Source organism: Vicugna pacos, chromosome 13, assembly GCF_048564905.1.
Source record: "Vicugna pacos chromosome 13, VicPac4, whole genome shotgun sequence".
In the NCBI taxonomy this organism is placed as follows: Eukaryota; Metazoa; Chordata; class Mammalia; order Artiodactyla; family Camelidae; genus Vicugna; species Vicugna pacos.
The window spans coordinates 38717448-38738600 of NC_132999.1; the positions used below are offsets into that span (position 1 = coordinate 38717448).

The 21153-nt window shown below is 36.3% G+C and overlaps 1 protein-coding gene and 1 non-coding gene across 4 annotated transcripts in view; both read right to left on the reverse strand.

The window, feature by feature from the left end:
* The window catches only part of ZMPSTE24 (zinc metallopeptidase STE24), a 49834-nt gene that overhangs the window by 15594 nt on the left and 13087 nt on the right, over window positions 1–21153 (reverse strand). For all 3 annotated transcript variants that reach the window (XM_072974684.1, XM_072974685.1, XM_006215860.3), the window contains exons 6-9: window positions 19928–20069; window positions 14934–15118; window positions 3934–4038; window positions 2383–2526 (exon numbers count right to left, since the gene is read on the reverse strand). In XM_072974684.1, the coding sequence (XP_072830785.1) occupies window positions 2383–2526; window positions 3934–4038; window positions 14934–15118; window positions 19928–20069 (576 nt within the window). The remainder of the gene's footprint in view (window positions 1–2382; window positions 2527–3933; window positions 4039–14933; window positions 15119–19927; window positions 20070–21153) is intronic.
* TRNAV-GAC (transfer RNA valine (anticodon GAC)) lies at window positions 2212–2283 on the reverse strand. The gene has a single exon. It is a non-coding gene; the product is annotated as a tRNA-Val (tRNA).

The window sequence follows — 21153 nt, forward strand, 5'->3', positions numbered from 1 at the left end:
TCAGGGAAGATTATAAAGTGAGCCTCCTCCACCTCAAGCAAGCAGACCAGAAACAGATATACATCCAAATAAATGTTAATCTTATCAAAGATACACTTATTTTTGAGAATCTACCATGTGCCAGGCACTGAGTTGGCACTTTACACATTCCCCAACAATCCTGCTAGGTAATTACTCTTATTCGAGTTTTACAGATGAGGAAGGTGTATCTCAGAGAGGGGAGATAACCCATTCGTGGTCACACAGCTAGAAGGTGGCAGTGCTGAAATTCTTGATGATTCCAAAGCCATGGACACCACCTTCCTCAGTCAGAGTTTAGATGTGTGATTTATATTCATACTTTCTCTTTTTAAAAAAATATTCTTGCTTACTTATCTATCTTTAAAGGATAATGACAGTCTTCACTGAGAACATCCCCCAAAACATACTACAGCCTCTAATGACAATCTCAAAATAGAATTTTCTATAGTGTTCTGAGCTATGATAGCTTCATCAGAATAAATATTCAGTCTCTAAGGGTGACCACTCTGAAGCTGTCCCCTTCATAACGCTGTACACAAAATATAAAAACACAAGCAGATACTAACCTGCACCTCATCTGCTCTGCTATAGTTCCCAAACTCTTCTTGACAGGGTAGTTTTCCCCAGGAAAATATCTCTTTCCTATCATTATCTCTTAAATACTGGTATTAAACATAAGATCTTCTGTTTAAATATCTAGTCTTTTGGAAACCAGTCTCCTGAGCTCTCCAAGGTTTTTAAAACAGTTGCTAATATCTCTGTGAATTAATCACATTTCAAATTACTCTAATACCCCACATTTACTTAGACATTTTTTGAAGTGAACTCAACCACTCAATATAAGGAAACAAAACCAAACCCTGAGAGACTAAATTAGATGCCCAAAGGATAACCACTAGCATTACTGGTGCCTTACTTATGAGAGGACACTGATACTCAGCCAGAGTCTAGTAACTCTTACTTAATGTGTTTAATTATCTGATTTCCCAGTCTATGGTAGATTGAAGAAGAAAATTAGAAACAGATAACGATCGTAACAGAAAGTTACATGGATGATATTAGCAAGGATTATCAGCCTGACAGTGAGGGAAGAGATAAGAAAATTAGTTAAATAGTAAAAAATTGCACAACTGCTTAAAGAGTGGAGAAATCTGGGGCATTTAGTATACACAGCTCAGTGTCCTTATGGCATTCCTGAATTGTGAGTAGAGACAGAAATGACAATATCACTTAAGGTGTTCTATAACCTCTTTAAGAAATATGAACTATATACAGCATTTTATAAATATTCTCAACAAAAGTTAAAATAAAAAATTAAGACATTCAGCGCTTAAAGATAATAAATCTCAGTTCTCCAGAAAATGCATTTAGATTCTGTGGACAATGCCAGACAAATACGGTTTATTCTTCCATTTTCTTTCCTGGTGCCCTAAATCCTACACCCTACTGCCACACCACCTTTTATGAGGAAATTGCTTATCTTCAAACCTTAACTTATAACCTGTCCCAGGAAAGAAACCTTCTGAATGGAAATAGCTCAAGACCCTCAATAGTACTTCTTGACTTGATTTGGAAGCCAAATCAGTTAGTATCATGACATGTTGCCATCACCAGATTTACTAATACATAGTCTCATTAAACAATGTCATCATATATATGGAGTCTCCCTACTGATCAATCATGGAGAACTGGTTTTTAAATTACATTTATCATAAAACACTCATTTCTGATTCAGAGGGTCTGGGGTGGAACCCTAAGGCTATTATGAAGCAGGTGGTCAGAGAACACAATTAGGGGAACACTGTCATACAGCCTCCCTTATCCAGTCCAGTCATACATACATTCAACGATTATTTGTTTTGTCCCCTCACACACAGATTTTTCACTCAAGCACTGGGAATATGTGGTCTAGGACACAGCATTCCAATAGTTAATCTCCATCTACCAAGTCTCTGAGGTACATGTTATATCAAGCTTTTCACCACTGAAGTCTAATGCTCCATTTTTTTCCCCCTAACAGTATACAAGCACTTATTATTTGGGATTGGGTTTTTCTGCTACTTTCTTATACTGTCCAGCAAATCAAGGGACTAAAACTTTGTTTCACCTGCCTGTTAAAACTACAGTTTTGTCTTTCTTTTAAAAAAAATTTTTTTAAATACACACTTTATTTTTATTTCCTCCCCTTAACGGAGGCACTGGGAATTGAACCCAGGGGCTCGTGCATGTCGAGCACACACTCTACCACTGAGCTATGCCCCCACGCACTCCCTTGTCTGTTTCTTTTGACACTACCTTAAAGGTTCTGGATTTGAAACTGGCAAGAGTATATGTGAGATAATTTTAAAGATTATACCTTACCTCATTATAGGGTGAAAAAATAAACTGGAAGATGATCAATAGTCCAATTAGGGTGGGTTGACTGTCATAAAAACCAAAGGCAACAAAAAGCTCCTTACGACCAATTAATACAGCAAACAAGAAAAAACACAGGAAAGAATTCATCTAGAAAGAAGGATACAAAAATTTTAAGTTATTACTAAGCTTATTTCACTGTGGGATCAGTAGTACTAAGAAAGTAGAATAAGACATCCTGATGTGATTTTTAAGAATGATATTAGTGTGATCACAGAAAAAGTTATTTAGGCAGTTTCATAGTTACTTTTACTCTAGAAGAAGACAGAGCCTGAGCTGAGGACATATATACTAACTCATTGTAAGTGGGCAAATAATGGTTTGGCTGGATGATCAGGGCCTTGGAACAAACTAGAAGATGGCTAATAAGATTTGGAAAAGAAGCATGTGGAAAAACTTCCAAGATTAGCCCAGAGTCTGACAACACTTTGGTCCAATGTGAATGCTCACCAAAACAGGCCCATGGTAGAGGAGGCTCTCAACGAACAAGTGGAGAACACACCTGCTCTGTGGATGTTACCCAGCTTCTCTCCCCAGGACTTGGTCAAGGGGCTCATGGCCAAAGTGGCCAAAGTGCCAGGGATGAAGTCAGTGTATTAATCAACAGCACAACATCCCTCTAGTGGCTCTTGCTGAGTGCCCAATCTATCAGAAGAGGCAATCAGTCCCAGTCCTGATAAGCTACCTCAGGAACCAGCCCGTTACCGCATGGTCTGCTGATTCCACTGGACCTTTTCCTTCATACAAGGGGCAGTGGTCTTCCTTATTAAACCGAATACTTACGTTAAACTTGGATTTGGACTTATTTAATGTCTTATCACTGCCATGTATCCATACAACATAGCTTCAAGCCAAGGAACGCACATTTATACTTACAGATGCAAGGCAACAGGAAAGGGCCTATAGGGGTACACAAGTCTTCCCATGTAACCCATCACCCAGTGGCCTTTTAGAAAGATACAGAGACCCATTTAAGACTCAGTTAAGGCCATATATGCTCAGAACCAGTCAACAAAATATAGTTCTATTTCACCCAGAGCCTGAAAACCGTGGTCATTCTGTTTGGTTAGTGGTATTAATACTCAGAGGAGGAATATTACAGGAATTATTTTCTTCTTCATCACCTTTTCCAATTTCTTTTCAGTGGGTGTATAATACTTTCAAAAGGGCAAAAAATGTTTAAAAAAAAAGGCATTTTAATGCCCTACTTATCTAGGCTCACTGCTTTTGATCTTCACAGCTCCTATAGCTAAGCAACTCAGGTCATTCTGATACCAGTTCTATGAGACATCACCATTCAATAAGGGAATGGAGGTAGAGAGAGGCTCAGGAATCTGCCTGAGGTCACAAAGGCAGTAAGTCAGGGAGCCGGGATGTGAGGCCAGGTAGCCTGGTATAGAGTCTGCCTTAACTTCTCTATTATATGAACTCTCATGCCTGCTATATCTATATTTTGACTATCCTCCCATAAAAAGAGAATTGTCACTCCAAACTTACCTGGCTAATAATGATATTTTTGACTGTGTGTCCCAACTTCCAGTGCCCCAGTTCATGGCCTAGTACAGCAAGCACTTCCTCATTTTTACATCCTTGTTTCTTATTCTGAATCAAAGCAGAAATTGAAAATAAATTATCAGGAAGCTTCCAAAAGTTTGTATCTTTTAACCCAGTAAGAGTCTGTGTTAGAGTCTAGTTTAAGGAAACAATCAGACTTTTGTACAAAACTGTTCATCTGTTCATTCATTTAACAAAACATTCCCTGAACCACTCCATGTTAGACACTGGGTTAAGCTTGAACACAGAATCATAAACAAGACAGACGTATTCTGACTTCATGAAGCTTAGAGTCTAATTTAGATTAGAAAAAAAAATTTTAAATCTTTATCAATATGATAACAGTTAAATATATCATGACAAAATCATGTGACAGCCATATTATAAACCCATTAGAAATTTTGCTTTCAAAGATTATGTTGTGACATGGGAAAATGGTTTATTAGGTAAATTAAGCAGGAAACAAAACTAAAAATATATACTACGATTCCAATTAATGACAAATGTGAATGGGTATGTAAAAATACACAAACATAGAAAACAGACTGAAAGTATATCAAAATATTAACAGTAGTTTTTCTAGATGGTAAAATACAGTGATATTTAACTATTTAATATACCATTCCTATTTTCCAAATTATCTATAAATAAGCACATATCATTCACGACCTCCAAAAATATCATGAATTGCCATTTTAAAAACTGAGACTTCCAATTTAAAATGGCAGAAGGAACATTCACACCTAATTTTATTCCTTACAAAACCCCCCATAAAACTAGTCAAGAGTTTTGTTTGTTTGTTTGTTTTTTAAGATATAAACTCACAAGGGTAAGGAAAAACAAGAGAGGTGGCAATAGTAGCAGCATTTTGCAAGCAGGAAAGCAGATGGACAAATGATAAAAGACTAGCCATGCCAAAGAAAGTTGAATTGTAAGCCAGCAGGGGAGATAATAGAACGAGCCTGATTTACACCACAGTCTTCAAAGGGCTTGAAACTAACAATATCATGTACTTCTGGAATTGGGGGAAGAAGATGTGGTGGCTAAAATAAGGTTTGTGTGAGAGCCATTTGAGAAATGGTTAAAGCTCCAGATTCCTTCTTCAACTCCACTCATCCTCATTTTCTCTGGATAGGGCAAAAGAAAAGAACCTTTCAACTAGGAATTCGACACAGTTGAGGGCCAGGGTACACTAGCAAGAGACCATGTATTTGGTTGCCTTTTAGTATGGTACACTGAATACTGAGAACTTCCTCTCCCAAACTAGCTCTCTCCCAACACCTGGCTGCCCAGAACACTACCTTCCAGGCAAAAGATTAAAAGAGTACTCCCTGGAAACTCCAACCACTAGACCAGGAAAGATCTGAAGATATTCTCTGACTAAAAGCCTACCCAAGTGAGGCTCAAAGGTGATAAGCCTTATCTACAGGCTCAGAGATTTTAATCAGGTTTTTAGTACCATTCTCTTCCTAAGGAGTAAACAAACAAGGGTTATCAGATATACAAAGTAAGCTGTGATCGTGGAAAATCAGACCCAGAAAAAATGCAATATGGAAGAAATAAAAATCATTTAAGAAGATTCAGACAGATAAAATACTGAACTCACTGAAACATAAGAGGATGCTCTAAAAATGGAAAATACAGAAAAAAATTATTATTGGAAATTAAAGCTTAATTGAATGACTGGAAGATGATGCAATCTCCCAGAAAGCAGAACAAAGAGATAAAGAAATGGAAAAGTATGGGAGAAAAGATAAGAAAGTTCAGTGTAAAAAATCCAACACTCAAATGATAGAAACTCTGAAAAGAGGGAATAGAAAAATGGAGAGAAGAAAAATCATCAACAAAAGTTCCAGAAAGTTTTCTAGAACCAAAGGATCTCAATTTCCAAATTAAGAGGATGCAATGCACACCCAGCACAATGGATAAAAATGGACCCACTATGTTGTACACCTGAAACTAATTATCAATTTAAAAAAAGATTCACACCAAGGCACATGAAATTTCAGGACACAGAGAAAGGATCCAACAATCTTCCAGAAAAACAAAATTAAAGTAACATACTAAGGATCAGTACCCTGAATGGTTTCAGACACCTCCCCAGCAGTGTTGGAATCAAGAAGATGATGGAACAATGCCTTCACAATCTTGAAGGAAAAGTATCTTCAATCTAGAAATCTACACCCTAGCCAAAGTGACATAAAAATGAAGACATTCTGATGCAAGAACTCAAAAACTTCATTAGGCAACCTTTCTCAGGAAAGTACTAGAGGAAGTTCTTTACCAAAATGAAGGAGTAAATTAAGGAATAAAAGTCATGGAAGATAGAACACAGAAGATCCAATATAGGAGAGAAGTGAAGGAAATCTCTAATGGTAAAGGGCAATCCCAGAATGAGAAGTATACACCAGATAGAGAGGATAACATGTCCAGATTTGAACAGTGTGACTCAAAAGACAAGCTGCCATCATCACACTCCCTGAGTCATCATACCATCTTTTTAACCTGAAGAAACTAGTAGAAGGTATACATTAACAAGAGAACACAGTAAATCAACACTTTAGGATTCCAACCTAAAGGAAAGGAAAAGGAAAAGGAAAAGGAAAAGGAAAAGGAAAAGGAAAAGGAAAAGGAAAAGGAAAAGGATGACCACAAGGAAGTCCAGCATGAAAGCTGCAGAGCAGAACTTCAGAGAGACCACCTCAAAGATCTAAAGAGAACAGAGATCTCTTGTCACCGTGTGAGAGTGATGAGGGGGACTAAAACTAGTAAGGTTAATGATGCAGTTAGCCTTGTAGAAAATTATATTGAGAGATAGCAGGAGTTACGAAAAGAATTAGCAAAACGATACAAGGAAAACTAAGCACTTTTTTTTAAAGAAATTATTAAGCAAGAGGGCAAAAAAGTAAGGCATGCTCAGCAGTGAACAGGCACAATACTGTTTTACAATAATGTTTACAATAATGTTTTGATATTAATTAAACCAAGAATTGTAACAGGAGTATACTGGAAGAACTGGGAGAAGAGAGAAGTTGAGCAGATGTTAGGACAAGAGCTAAATCCTCATCTACCATAATTGAAAGTCAGTAGTGTCAATAGATAATAAAATACATATATATATACATATATAGAAAAAGGAGATGTGTAATTGTCAGAAGACACTAACAGCGTTGAAATATGTGGGAGGACAGGCATGGCAGGGGGTGAGAAGCACAGAGAAGGGAGGAACATGAAACATATTTTATTATACACTTTTTTGTACTCTGAACTTTTAAACAATATGTTTGCTACTTTAATAAAGTAACATTTCATGTTAAAATTTATTGGAGTTCTGCTCCCCTAATTTTTTGGGGGGAGGGTAATTAGGTTTGTTTGTTTGTTTGTTTGTTTATTATTTTTATGGCAGCACTAGGGACTGAACCCAGGACCCTGTGTACGCTAAGCACTGCTCTACCACTGAGCTATACCCTCCTCACTCTGCTCCCCTAATTTTATTATAGCCTCTCAAACCAACATTACAAATATATATATACATATGTAAATACACACACATATACATATATATATAAAAATATATAACATGCATATATATATTTTTTCCTTCAACACACATAAAGAATAGGCCAGGGAAGAAAAAAAAACAGCAAAAGTTGCTAACACTTACCAAACACTATGTACCAGAACCTCTGTGCTAAATATTGTATTACCTCATGTATACATTATAATCACCATATGAAAGAAGTATACTCATTATTACCACTTTACAGATGAGAACATCTACGCACAGAGAAGTTAGCTAATTTTCCTATGGCCACACAGCCAAAAAATAGAAAACCTGGTAGTCTGATGCCAGAGACCTGTGCTGTCAACTTTTATACAACAATGAATGTAAAAGAAAAATGTTCAACATTTATCAAATAAAATAGACAATTTTTCAGTTAACAGATATATAATCATTTGCATATTATTATAGTTCTGGGTTTTTTTTATAGTACTGCTTTTAAAATAACTAAACATAAATGGCAGGTGGTCACATGAAAGATAAAATATAATGTGTACAAAGCCAAATAAAATTCTGTTTATAAACTTCCCAGATTCAATGTAAATAATGCCAAGACACAACGAACAATTTAATCTTATACACATTCACATGTGTGCACACCACATTCACTCACCAACACACACCTACTCTGGAAAACATCTAAAAATGCTTAGTAAGGTAAAATAAATATCCTTTTAAAATACAGTTTAGTTCATTTGAAAGTAAGAGAAAGTCAAAGGTGAGGAGTTGAAATTGAGATCCCTTGCATAAATCCATGAAGGGTTGTAACTCTGAGTCAAAGAATGAGCTAGGAAAAAATATGTTGGCAAAACAGCCCAATTGTGTCAAGCTCATCTAATGTGGAAAAAATAGTCTCTTACTAAAATTCAAAATCATTATCTGCATGGTCCAGAAAACCCCAAGCTGAGATATTAAAATGCTTCTGGCTTGGTAGCACTGGGGCCAACTGACAGAAACAAATGCAAATCCTCTGTTGAGACTGTACCCTAAACCCAGATCCCTCAGGATTCCTGAAGATTAAGATCAACAACCTATTATGAACTCACAATAAAAATTACCAAAGACTTCAGAAAACAAGCCACAATGAGTAAGATTTAACAAAAACAATAAGGAGCAGCATTAGCCCCTTAAGACTTCAGAGAATGGAATTATCAGATACAGGACATAAAATAAGCATGCTTTATATAAAAAAGGGAACTAAAAATATGAGGAAGTAATATAAGACTACCAGAAATGACCAACTTGAAAAATAACCAAATAGAACTTTAAAACACAATGGACTGGCTAAAGAACAGATTAAATATAGCTAAAGAAAGAATCCATGAACTGGAATGTAGAGCTGAAAAACTACAGAAAGCAGCCCCAGGAGACAAATAGAAGTGGTTAGCACCTGTGGGAGCCAGAATGAGATGGTATAACATACATCTAATTGGAATTCTAGAAAGACAGAGTGGAGAGAATGGGAAAGAAGCAATACTCAAAGGTATAATGGCAAAGAATTTTTAAAACTTCAGGAAAGACAAGAGTCCTTAGTTTTAGAAACCAAAATACATCCCAGGCAGGACTGGGATAAAGAAGTCCATACTTTCACAACACAAAAATCAAAGAGAAATCTTTAAAACAACCAGAAAGAACTAAAAAAAAAAAAAGACAAGACAAGACAATAAGCTCAGAGCAGACTTTTTCAACAGGAACAAAGAAAACCAGAACAGAACAGAATGGTATTTTTAAAGTGCTAAGATAAATAGCTGTCAATCTTGAAGTGATACCCAAGAATAAGAGTGAACTAAAGCAAGCAGAATTTTGCAAAGAAATTTCTAAAGCATATACTTCTGGAAGAAGAAAAGTGATTTCTAAAAGGAAGATGTGAGATGAATAGGGAATGGTAAGCAAAGATACAGGTAAGCACATAGGTAAACTTAAATAATGACTGTATAAAATAATAATAATGCTAATTTAAGGAGTAAAAAATAATCACAATAAAACTAAGATATTATATGAAAGGGGTAATTGGATCAAAATGTTTATTTAAGGTCCCTGAATTATTCAGGAAGCAATGAAGATATTGTATATTTTAAGATTTTAGGTTATGTGAGCATAAGTAATTTTAACAGCAATCATTAAAAGAATAATACAAGAATCTCCAAACCTTAATGACAACCCAAATGGAATTTTTAAAAACCTTAAATCAGTTCTAAAAATAAAACAGGAGGACATATGTGGGTATATTTGGGTTGGGGAGACATGAAAAGGATAAAGGCAAAAAAGAGCATAAAATAATATGGTAGAAATAATTCCAAATATATCAGTAATGACAATATATGAACCAAAAAAGCTTGTCAAAAAAAAAGACAGTGACTGTCAGTTTGGATTTAAAAGCAACCATAATGACAAAGTCTATCTATATGCTACATCTAAAATATAAAAACAGTAAGGGTAAAAGTCAAAGGATGAATGTGATAGTGATGATGGTTGAATGTTATGAATATATACTAAAACCTACTGAATTATACACTTTAAAATAGTTCTTTTATTTCAATAATCTTTTAAACAGTAAAAGGATGACACTTAGCAAACAATCAAAAGAAAGCTGGTGTCGTTGTATTAATATTAGACAAAATCAACTTAAAGACAAAAAAGCATTATTTAAGAAGGTCACAACAGAATGATAAAAGGTTCAACTTACTAGGAGGATACATAATTCAAAATCTGTATGTACCTAATACCAACGCCTCAGAATATATTCATTCAAAACTGTCAGATTTGCAAAGAAAACCTGACAAATCTATCATAATAGAGGATGTTAATACAGTACTATCAATAATTGAAACATCAAGCAAATAAAGTATCAATAATGATTTGAACAAAAAAAAAAGCTTGATCTATTGAACACATCCTGCAACAAATAATTAGAGAATAGATTTCCTACAAAGTGAAAGCTAAAGGTTTTGAAATAAACTTCAGCTACTGAAAAGGGTGAAGTACAAAAAAATAGACAAACATAGAACTGACTTTGTTTTATACATCTTAGAAAAATGTAACCTAATGGGAACACAGGCAACAAGATACTGGAATCTAGATGCGCTACCACTTCTCCCCTCCTTCACCAATTCCTCATTTTTAAGGAAAATAGCCACTTAAAGTGAGGCTGGGTAGATGCATAAGAAAGAAGGATAGATTAAAATGATTGGCAAGACAGCGTTTACATTTATTATCTCTTTTCCTCTTAAACGTTAAAATTTAGGTCAGAATACATTCAGTAGAGAAAGAAAATGAGATAACTAGCCTAGTTTCTTAAACGGCTAAGAGACACATGTGTACCCGTACCTTCAGGGAATGGCCATTATGAGGGAATAAAGAACAAAGCACCAATTAATAGACACTTATTCTAAGGGAGAAATTAAAAGGTCCGGCGAAGGATTTACATATAAAAATATTTACTGCAAGAATGACAGGAACAAAGTAGAAACAATCCATATATCCAATAAGAAAAAATGATTTAATAAAGATGGTTTAAAAAGACTTGAAATACATATAGTAAGATATTTATGGTTAGTTGGACTATTCATGTTTTCTAATTTCTCTATTACTTTAGTAATAAGCAAAAATATGCTGTTTTGTTTAATAATAATGGTAACAGTTCCTACTCATTAACGGCCTACACACCAGACACTGGGCTACTAAATATTTTATATACAGTTCAGTAATCTCCACTACTATAAGGCAGCTCATTAGCCTTATTTTATATAAAGTGAGACAGTCTTTAGGCTTCTATTTTTACTAGTTACCTGCTTTCAAATATCAACTATGAATTCTTCTATAAAACAACCAGGTTTCATTAGATAGAATAGTTCTTGTCTCTTGGTTTGATGTCTGGGTTCAGGAAGCTATTCAGAACTGCATGGAGTCACATTCAAAGATATGGAGACTTGTTATTTGTGGTAGATTCTTAGACAAAATTGGGTTTTCTTTTCCTCCCACACGAATTTCACATAAAAGAACAAAAATAAGTACCACATATCTTTCACCTTTCTATAGAACTTTCCTTCTTATAAAATTCATATGCTGACTCATTTGATCCTCGCAACACCAAGATGGGCAGGATGGGAAGTGTTACCTTCATTTTAGAGACAAAGAAAAGGACGCTGAGAAGTTGAAATGTCCTGCTTACGATCACCTTGCTAGTAAGTAGTGGGTAAAAACCAAACCCACATCTCTGGATCCTGTGCCCTTTCCATTATACTTGTCAACTGAGATGACTCACTTGCTGGGGAAATACTTGTTTTCTTCTATAAAAGGACAGCTTTTATATATAGCTTTTATATATTTAAGATTTTTCCTTTTACTTAAACTGCTTTTGAGACAGGTTGTTCCAATCACTGAATCTGTCTTCTGAAGGATAAAATTCCAGGGGGTAAGTTTCCTAGACATATTTTAAAATGTTAATAGCCAATATGGAGACACTCATCAAAATGTTAATAGCAGTTATCTCTAAGAGGAGGGATTTCAGATAACTTTAGTTTTCTTCTTTAAACATCTGTTGAAAATGAAGCACTTTATCCTCTCTACCTCATTCAGGCTTAAAACCATCTTTACATCCCCCACTGTGTTGTACACCGCCATCCAGTAGCGGTTGCTGAATAATCACTGATTCCTATACTTCTGCCACATCTGTGTATTCTCTATGCGATTATTTACTTAATATCTTTCTTTAAATCAATTTACTTTTTAAAACTCAACCTTATCTTCAATGACAATATTCATGAAATCATGATATGCTAGTTTTATTTTTTCCTAATATACATTAATACATTCATAGATCCTCAATTTTCAAATATTGATATACTACCTAAAATCACCTCACCTGGGTAAATGCACTGGAAAACAATACAGTTAATGAGTATGAGTCAATCTTTGACCTTCTCCTTCGCTCCCCATAATAGCAATTACCCAAGTATTTTGAATCCATCTTTTATGATGACTCCGCATTTATTCTGACCTCTCACTCTAGTGTAGACCGTTGTTATTTCATGCTTGTCTTGGTTATCTTGATGCAACAGGCCCCTAGAAGTCCCCCTGCCTCTAATCTGCTCTATCATATTGCTGCCAAATTTTAATCTTCCTAACACAAGATTTGGCCTCTACCCAAATCAATCTAAACTTTCCAGGCCACTGAAACAACCACTCAATCTCTTCAGTAAGAAGTATGTTACAAACTGGTCCTGGACTACCTTTCTATTCCCATCTACAATAATTTATTTAGTCATTAGTCTCAGAATAGCTATTGTGTCATTTTTTTGTCTTTATAACTTTATTTATGCCATATCATCAACCTGAAATGCTCCATCTCCAAGTCAAAATTCTGCCTCGTTCAAATATCCTTTTAAGAAACCTAACCATTAGAATCTGCATCAATTTTTTAATTTCTAAAAGTCACACAGTTTCAGACACTCATTATATTTACTACCCTCTGCCTTAAACTATGGGCTATTTGTATATATATTGTCTACTATAGGTTCTCTAGGGTAGGAGTTACACATAGACATACACATAGAACTTAACACATAGATGCTAAAATATTTGCAGTTATTAATTAAAGCAGCCTCTTCAAGAAGCCAGCAAAATAATTCAAACTCTGTTCAACACACTTCAAAGGACAACCCCATCTTTTTTTTTTTTTAAAGATTTAAGCCAAAGAATACTGTTCTCATAGACACTAAAGGTCAGTAAATTCATTACACTGCTTGAATCAGTGGACCTCTATCTAACACCCAGGTTTGGCTACAAAGTAATCCACCGTGTATGTGGATACCTCTTCATGATTCCCCAGTGTTGTCACCAGGTTACCCTTTCTAGACGTCAGTTTTCCTATCTCCCTAGATCTCTTCCTAGCTTAAAATTCTATGACCAAAGTGACTTTTACTCCAATATCCTGACAGGATAACCCCACTTTAAAAAATAAATACAATCAAAAGAGTTAACCCTCACGCAATGCTATTTAACCTCTTCACCGAACTTTGTTCTATCTACATATTTATAACAGGCTAGGCACTTTATTAGACTATTTTTCTAGGGTAAAACAGATGCTCAAATGATAATAGTTATTTTCTGGTATTTAAAGTATATAGAATACAAGGTATTTCACATATATTATCTCATTTAATCTTTACAACCCTGAAAAGTATTTCAGTATTTTTCAACTAAGAGTGATCTTGCCCCCTTCCTCCAACCCCTAGGGACATCTGGCAATGTCTAAAGACATTTTTGGTTGTCACAATTGTTGGAAAAGGAAGAACTGATACTGGCATCTAGTGGGGAGAGGCCCATGATGTTGCTAAACATCCTGTAATGCACAAGATAGCCTCCCACAGCGAAAAATTACCCAGTCCAAGATGTCAGTAGTGCCAAGGTGAAAAACCATGCTGGCATCAACTTTCAGTTAAGAAATCAAGACTTTAGAGAGCCTAACTTATTTGCCCAGAGTTACACAGATCCCAAATCATCTCTGAATGACATCAAAGCCAATGGCACATTCCATCATACACACAACTACTAGAGACTGTTTCTGATTAAATATGTACTGTTTTCTTCTCATTGTCTCCTCTTCCCCATTGGTATACTTCAGATTTTGCTAATCAGCATCAGCTGACCTCATCCAGGAGAAGATGCACAAAAAGCTTTCTCAGACTCTCAGGTCAGATTTAAGAAATGTCTTCTCTTGTGCTCTCACTGCATCCAGTATATATTGCTTCACTGTAGCAATTACTATATTAGACTGTGATTGTATGACTTTCTCCCCTTTAGACTATAAGCTCCTTGAAAGCAAGGTTTATCTCTTTATTTTCGTATTTCTAGTGCCAAGCAAAGTGTCTCAGCACAGAGTTTACATTTCATAAATATCTGTTAAACAAACAAAAGAAAACTAACCAAGTTACATGGTGTACCCCAGGATGCACAGCTACTAAATGACAGAACCAGGATTCAAATTCAAGTCTCTTCACTGTCAAAGCCTATAATTACTACATCTCAGTGAAGCTAAAAATTAGATGTTTATCTCCTCCTTATCCTGCCTGTGGGAATTCTTTGATCATAAACATATCAGGCATAAAGTCCCTGTTTTAAAGACAGCTTATAATCATACGAATTTTCCTACCTTATAATTTTAATGTGTACATTCTGTGGAAGCTTGCAAGGTAGTTAGCATGTAATGATAGTGATATTGTCTCCCAAAATACCAGAATTATAAATGGGCTGTTGTGTTTTTATTTGATAGTCTCCCTGAATTCAACACTCACTACATAGAAATTGATGTTATTTTAAGTTGTCACAGGAACTGTTTATAAAAACTAAGCCAGGGTCGCTGAGGAAAAGAAGAACTCACTTTAACTTTAGCTTTTATTTCTTCACTGTCCCCTTCTCCATCATTGCGGGGCTCCATGCCAGACTCCTCCTGGATGTCTTTGTTTAGTACAGAATACTCTTCTAGTAGAGTGTCAAACAAAACTATTCGCTTGTTCTTGAAGAAGCCATAAAAATAAGCATTGCTGTGGGAAGAGCGTTTAGATCCTAAGGAAAAGACAGTTCAAAGCATGGAAAATAATTAAAAAGTCTGGGGTCTTTGGAGAGACGAGTAGAAACTAAATTACTGGAAAGGACATTAACATTTGCAAATTGTTTAATACCTGAAGAATATTGTATCAACATACATCACCACAGGCAGTGGAAAGTATCTTGATAACAAAAATTTATGCTCATTGCAGCTTCACAGCAACAAGTAAATAAAATCTAAATATCCAATAGTTGTGAATGATTAAACTATGGTAAAGGTATGAAATGGAATTTTAAGCAGCCAGAAAAAAATTACACTTCTGAGGAATTTTAACAAGACAGGAAAAAGCTCACCAACAGACTGAGGATATAAAACTCCATGTATATAAGGTTCCATTATTGTTATGAAAAAAATGTACATGTAAATAGAAAAGCATAAACACAAGCCTATTAAGAAATATATTAAAATACTGAAGTGTTTATCATTGGCTTTTAGAAATACGGGTATTTGTTCCCTCTTCTGTACTTTTCTCTCTGCTCCAGGGCTTTTAAAGTAAGTACGCTCATTTCTACAATCAGAAAAAAAAAAATTAAAGCTATTTTTAGGACTGGAAAACAAATTCTGAATTTTTAACAGTGGCTAACAGTAGCTGAACTATGGTTGATTTTTATCACCTTTTTTATATTTTTTATTTACTTTCTAAATGTTCTACCATGTGCAGGGAATTTAGTGGTTAAGAACAGACTTTGGGTTTAAATCTTGGCTCTGCCATGTATTAGTTGTGTAAATGTAAGGGATTTTCTTAATTTCATTAAGCTTTATTTTCCTGGTTAGGATGTGAGGATAGCACTTTTTGGTTTGATTGCTGGGAAGTTAAGAGCCAAACACGTGGACCAATTTTGCCAACAATATAGGATCTTCAGATCTGGTAAGCTGTGTATCTGGATCTTACAATTCTATCTCATTTCTATCTGTTCTCACTCTAATTTTTAAATTAATTTTAAAATATTTCTTAGAAGCTGCCTGAAGTTATCTATGGAAGCAGTCAGATAAATAAAACTTATTAACATCTTAGTATCTCCCACTGCTCCAGGTATCTCAATGTGCAGCTCAAAGAATACCTACACCAAAACCACCTACGGGCACTAGTTAGAAGTAAATACTAGAAACACCCATTAAGTCAGAATGTCAGGAAATGGACATGAAGAATCTGTCTTCTAACAAACTCTCCAGCGAATTCTTATACTCACTAAAGTTTGAGTCCCTGCACTAGACCACAAGCTTTTTGTATCACTGTGTCTGGCATGTAAGATTTATTCCATAATGCTTGCTTACTGAATGAATTAATGGTACCAACTTGAGGTATGAAGTAATGTACCCGAGAACTCTGAAAACAAAAATGTTCTATGCCATTGTAAGGCACTGCGAGCTGTGTCTTCATCTTTCCTTTCTATTGTCTGATTTTAACCTCTCAGCAGCATTTGATACAGCTGACTGCTCCCTCCTTGAAACACTTTCTTCTCCTGTCTTTAAAGAAACACCATCTTCTCTTGGTCTTCTTCCTTCCTCAATGGTCTCTCCTGCTCAGCCTCCTTTAATGGCTCTTCCTCCTATACTGACTCTGACCTGAGCCCCCTTCTCTTCTCTAAATACCCTCATCTAAGGCATCAAACACCATCTATGTGTCAGATACTCTCGTATCAATATTTCTAGCCCTGACCTCTCCCTAGAACTCCGGATTTATGTATCCAGCTGCCTACATCTCTACATGGATGTCTGTAGCGCACATTTGCTGTTTATATTCTTCCATGAAGTTTCTTCCCTGATCAGTACTAGAACCCTCTTGCAGAGTTTACAGAATTTCACACCATGCAGGTCTTGTAACAGACTGCTTCTTGTCTGAGAAATCTAAAAAGCTAGATATCTGCTCCCCCAGTACTCCTGGCAGCTAGCCCAGTGCCCTGGCTCAGTCGATCAGATACACCCACTGGGGACTCTGAATAGTTAGCTAATTACACAAATAAGCAGGGCAGTGAGGAATTAATTCTGCAAGTGTTAGTGGAAGGGCTGTGACGGGTACAAGCTGCTGAATCCAACAGCAGAAGCCAACAGCAGTGTCCTCACAAGACTGGATCCTGCAGAGAGATTCTGAGAACCCAGTCTCCCCATGGAGAGCTCACTTCCCAAGTTTGGTGAACTTAACTTTCCTGGTGACTTTGTGAGTTATCAAATAAGGAATTTTCTGATTAAAACAGCCACAATTGGTTTCTATGTCTGACCTGCAACCAACTTTTCTGGTAGAACACTAGAACAATGTTCAACAGGTATCTCAAAATTTAATACACCCAACAGAACTCAAACCCTCACAAACCTGCTCTTCTCCCAGTTGTTTTTTCCCCCCTCATCTCAGTAACATACCATTTATCCAACTGCTTAGTCCAGAAATCTAGGTCTTTATCTTTGATGTCTCTTCTTTCTAACCCTTCTTCCTTTACATGTCATTTAGTAGCAAATTCCATCAACTCTACCTCTAAAATGTATCCCGAATACATCTGCTTCTCCACATCAATTACTACTATCCTAGTCTAAGCCACCATTATCTTCTCCTGAACTGCACCAGCCTCTTGCCTTTCCTACTATCTGTTCTCTAAATAGCAACCCAAGGTATGTAAAAAGCACAAACCAGGCCGAGTTACTTTCCAGTCTAAAACCTTCCATAGCTTTCCCCCCTGACTTAAAATAAAATCCAAGCTCCTTACTCTGATTTACAAAGGCCTATGTGGGGTGACTCTTGCCTACGTCTCAGATTTCATGTTGTTAACACCTTCCTGCTATGTCCCCACACTAGGTTTTTTTCTGTTTATTGAAACAGAAAACATACAAAGCTCTGGAAGGTCTTCCCACTGATCTCAGCACGGATGGCTCATTTTTTCAGATCTCAGCTTAAATTCATTTGCTCAGAGAGGTCTTCTCTGATGACCTAAAGTCTCTACTCAGCCATTCCTCATCACTTCAGACTAGTTTAATACTCTGTGCAGTACTTGCTATCTGATATTTTTTGAGAGCAGGTGTCCTGGTTTTTCACTTGGTTTTTCCCTTTCTATTTACAAATCCATAATGTGTGTTGTTATTGTTAGTAACAATATTCATTCATTCGAAATATTTTTGAGGATTGTTACCATTATTAACAACAACAAAAGAACATACATTACAGATAAGTAACTTCTGTTCAGCCGAGGTAAGTTGCCCAAAGTAACTCAGGTAATTTGTGCTAGAACTAGAATTTAAACCCAAGTCTATTGGCTCCACAGTCTGAACTCTAAAATGTTACCCTCCGCCTGCACAAATCTTGACTTTCCATGAACTCCCAGCTCATGTTATCACCCTCCATAAAGCCTTCCCTGACTGTTTCACCTAAAACATGTAGCGTTGATGGTATATGTCACACAGCTTCTCAATTACCTCTATTGTCATAGCATTAGCATTTATGTTACCTGATTATAACATAAGCAACTTAGGTTGCCCCTTCAGTAACAGCCCCTCGCAGAGTGCTCTACTATACTGATCAGTGTGCTATCAATTAAAAGAGAAGTGATATCAGAGGGTAAAGTAGTAGTATGAATTGGCTTATTTTTCTACCATTTCCCGACAGACATGTTGCAGTTGTGCCTTTAGTTGGCCATCAAATGTCTGAGATTTCTCTACTCTTCTAGTTGCTGTTAATTCATTCTTTCCAGTTGTGACCATCTCTGTTCTCCCCAGACCCTACAATTACTTCTCAGTTTCTATTCCTTCACCCACTATAGCTGCTTCTCAGTGATAATTTTTTAGTTTAGAGAAGGGACAGGCAAAGTATGGCTTGCAGGTCAAATCAAACCAGCCACTTATTTTTATAAATAAAATTTTATTAGAACACAGCCATGCTCATTTGTTTATATAATATCTATGGCTGCTTTTGTAGTATCACGGCAGAGTTGAATAGCCGCAGCAGGGACCATGTGACCTGCAAAGCCTAAAATATTGACTATCTAGCTCTTTAGAGACAACATTTGCCATACTATAGTTTAGAGAAAGCAAAACTGAGACCCTGAGGGGCAAAGTGACTTGTCCAGGATTCCACAGCTGGTGAGTGGTGGAGGCGGAACCGGGCTCGTTCATTCACATGGGTTTTAATTTATAGATTCTGAAAGTCATGGTTCTGCACAGTTTTTCTCTGCATCTTTGTCAGCTTTCTTGAGACTTTAGGATTCTCACGTAAGGGAACAGATAGCTTAACTCTCAAAGGCAATCATCACAAAAGCAGAGTATAATTAATCTGAAGTACCTAATGGTAATACAGTTTTGGGTCATCTGCAGGTGAAATCAGAGTCCTGCAGGACACTGGAAGTTTTCTTGGGCGAGACAAAGTCAATAGCATTGGTTCTGTTTTGAGTCCCCAAACCAGGGCCAAACGGAATCTGACTAAGCAAAAGTCCAACTCAGTTACCTAAAGGAGCCAGGCAGGTAACAGAAGTGAATAAATCAGTCTCATATGATATAACAGGGAGGCCTTGGCCCAGAGCTGAAAACAGTACTGTAATGCCAACCAAACACAGCTGCAGGCAAGAGCAGGATTTAGCATCAGGCCACCAGGTGCTATCCTGGGGCTATATCATCAATTCTTATATATCTTAAAAAGCCAAAATATAAAATCCTAATTGTTAAATAACAACAACAAAAAAACCTCCCAAACCCAACTGATTCGTTTTTTATTAAAGTTTTAAGAATAAAGCACTCAAATAAAACAAATCACTCAAATAAAATCTTCTTACCTCAGGAAGCCTTACCTTCAACAACATACACCTTAGTCAAAGGGAAGTCAATACTCTTTGCCATGACTTCAATTTCTTGTTTGAGCTTTCCCTCAGGCAGAGGTGTGAATTTGTCAAATAAAGGGGCAATGTAATCAGCATAGATGGTGACAAGCACCTGAAAAGCAAATGTGAGAACAACCTATGAACATATTCTTACAGAGAAACTACTCATTATACAGATTCAATATTAAAACAGCTATGTGATCCCAGCCCTGAGAACAGGGACCTTACCTGATTTGCTCTGGTATTCCTATTCCTAAATAGCAACAGAGAGTAAGCACTCAATATCTGTTTGATGACCAAATCAAAATAAGGAGTCCCTAGATGGTAATGACTGAAAAGCCAAATGGTCCATTCAAAACTAACTTGGGGATTTCTGACACTTCATAAGTCCATCATAACTTGGAATTCTGCCTTTGGGGGTTATCATAATAGGCCTGAAGACTTTGCTAAAAAAAGAATTACTAGATCTTGACTGTTTTGGTTTGTTTGCTAACACTGGTGACCTGGCATTCACAACTGTACACTTGGGTTGAAACAGCACTTTGAGCATTTTGGGAGCATTTCCTCTGCTTTCTCTCCTCTCACTTCAATTTGCCATACAACATATATTTGTAAACCCAGCTAGCAGCCATTTTCTGGTCATGTTCCCACCAGTGGGACATGGAGCACACATGCTCACATCATGTGTAATTCAGACTAAAAGAAACCTCATCATCAGTGCAGCTGGAGAGCTGAGAGGTGGTATTTTCTGGGGGCTGTGAACAGATCATTTTGATTGTGTTGTAGAGTTTGCGTTGTGAAGCAGTTTAGAATATGGAAAAGAGGAGAGGAAAAGAAGACGTGAGGAAGGGATAATGAGGAAACAGCTAGAAGCTAGTTTTTGTTACTTTTAATGATGCAATTTTCAGGCAGTTTTGAACTATGCCTTTGTGAGCTGCCACCGGAATGATGACTAAGTTTGACATTTTGATGACTTTTAGCTTCTAGGATCTATAAAAGTCAGTATAAGAAGAAGAAAATCTATAGTCAGAGTCAACTCTCCTACTTATATACCTAAAAGCAGAAATCAAAAGAGTAACTTATATAAGCTCCTATTTATATTTCTTCTGCTTCTTAAGAACTGCTTAGATGCTAATGAAGATTAAATCACAGTTATCTCACCAAGGAACTTTTTGTAAAAGAAAACTGAGACAAAG